The following is a 2,225-nucleotide window of genomic DNA, read 5'->3' as shown; positions in this document are numbered from 1 at the left end:
AAAAAAAAAAAAAAAAAAAAAAGAAAAGAAAAATTTTAAGTTTCAGATTTTTGAAACTGCATCCCCAGAAGACACCTTGAAAGACATCATGAAAGACCTTGATCCACAGGTACCCAGTGAGCCACACCTGGACTGCTGACCACAGCACAGAAATGATGATACAACAAATACTGTTTTCAGCTGATAAAAAGAAACCCCAAACAGATAAGGATCATATCTCTGTCCTTCAAGGACATATAAGATTTTCTACAGGTCCCAGAATAAAATCGAAACTCCTGATTATGGCTGGAAAGATCTTACTGCACCTAGCCTCAGATTACCTTTCAGACCTAATCTTGGGTCAGTCCCTTAGTCCATCCACGTTTTCCGTTTCAGACACTCACCAAGATCTTTACCAGGGGCTCTCTCATCCTGGAATGCTCCTTCTGCTTTTTACTTGGCTAACTCATTTCAGAAATGAGCTTAAAGGTCATCTTTGGGGGTTTTTCCCTGACCAACCTCTGTATTACCTGTTTCAGTATGATGTTGGTTTCCTTTATAATACATCATAATTTGAAATTATTTTTTCCTATTTACTGTTTCCTTTTTTTTTTTTTTGAGTCAGAGTCTTGCTCTGTCACCCAGGCTGGTGTGCAGTGGCACGATCTCGACTCACTGCTACCTCCGCCTCCCGGGCTCAAGCGATTCTCCTGCCTCTGTCTCCTGAGTAGCTGGGATTAAAGGCATGTGTGGCAACACGCTCAGCTAAATTTGTATTTTTAGTAGAGACAGGGTTTCTCCATGTTGCTTAGGCTGGTCTCAGATCGGGAGTACTGTTTTCTTTTATTTCTTTGGTCTCCTAAGGGAGAACGCAAGTCATGAAATTAGGGCTGACAATCCGCTTTTATGTTCTTGTGTTCCTTGTGCCTAGCAAACTGCTAGACACATAGTAGAGGCCTCATCATATTTGTTAAATAAGAAAAAATGCCTCTTTATTATTATTTTCTAGCACAGTCCATATAATCATCTAAGGCACACACTGAGAGTTTCATTTAATTCAATCTAAGGTGAGACCAGATTTCCCTAAACAATGCATGCCTCCGGTGAGCCTATTTGATTGCTTGTCCCACTTATTTTATGAAGGCATTTTTATTGACTTTTCTTTCCCCGTTACCTAGGGTATTCTCATAGCAAGGCGAAGTTACAGAATTTAAGGTAAGAATAATGGAATGGAGTTGGGGAAAGGGGACAATCTTGGAGGTCCCTACTCTAATATGTCTGATGTTTATCTGAGGAGTCCTGCCCTGGGGCTTTGGGATCTGAGCTTATACTTCCTTTTTTCTCTAGGTCTAATTATGAAGTGAAAATATAACATGCTGCTGTGTTTACTTCCTGATACCTTTAGCTTCTTTAGTTCTAAAGTTAAGGTATAGAATTTATCTCCCTAATAATACAACATGCTTATTTATCTCGATATTAATGGTTTTTTCAGTGAACTGAACCTTCAGCGGATTGAGATCTTATTATATCCAGGGTCTGGGCTGGACTTTGGCATTACAGAAGTGAGCAGGAAACCCAGCATCTGTTCTCAGCATTTCTGTAAACCAGCCCAGGCATTTTCAGCTTCGGTTTCCTATTAGAATCACCCAGGCACTGAAGTATACTAATGCAGGGCCAACCCCAGAGGAACTGAATCAGAATCTCTGGGGATGAGGCCTAAGCACACGTATTGTTTTAAAAGCTCTCCAGGTGATTCTAGTGAACAATCAGGGCTGAGAACTCCTAGTCTATTATAGACTCCTGGCTTAACCTTAATTACTGAGTACATACACACACACACACACACACACACACACACACACACACACAACCATTTCAAATAGATATAGCTTACAGAACTTACTAGCTTTTAGACTTTTTTTTTTTTAATAGCGATGGGGTTTCACTATGTTGGCCAGGATCGTCTCGATCTCTTGACCTCGTGATCCGCCTGCCTCGGCCTCCCAAAGTGCTGGGATTACAGGCGTGAGCCACGATGCCTGGCCTAGCTTTTAGACTTTTAGTGATATTTGGCACATGAATGGAATGCAATACGTTTGGATTTGAAAAACGACTCTGGGCTAGGTGCTGTGGTTTACACTTAATCCCAGCACTTCGGGAGGCTGAGGTGGTAGGATCACATGAGCCCAGGAGTTTGAGACCAGCATGGACAACCTGAGACCTCTTCTCTCTCTCTCTCTCTCTCT

At 41.7% G+C, this 2,225-nt stretch overlaps 1 protein-coding gene across 3 annotated transcripts in view; it reads left to right on the top strand.

Annotated features, from left to right (window-relative positions):
- The window catches only part of HAVCR2 (hepatitis A virus cellular receptor 2), a 55,711-nt gene that overhangs the window by 17,458 nt on the left and 36,028 nt on the right, over positions 1 to 2,225 (top strand). For all 3 annotated transcript variants that reach the window (XM_017517085.2, XM_037734424.1, XM_017517086.2), the window contains exon 5: positions 1,158 to 1,194. In XM_017517085.2, coding sequence (XP_017372574.1) covers positions 1,158 to 1,194 — 37 coding nt within the window. The remainder of the gene's footprint in view (positions 1 to 1,157; positions 1,195 to 2,225) is intronic.

The sequence above is a fragment of the Cebus imitator genome, unplaced genomic scaffold (genome assembly GCF_001604975.1).
Source record: "Cebus imitator isolate Cc_AM_T3 unplaced genomic scaffold, Cebus_imitator-1.0 Scaffold616, whole genome shotgun sequence".
Taxonomy (NCBI): domain Eukaryota; kingdom Metazoa; phylum Chordata; class Mammalia; order Primates; family Cebidae; genus Cebus; species Cebus imitator.
Note: the sequence above shows the minus strand (reverse complement) of the source record. Positions and strands in the feature narration are given on the sequence as shown.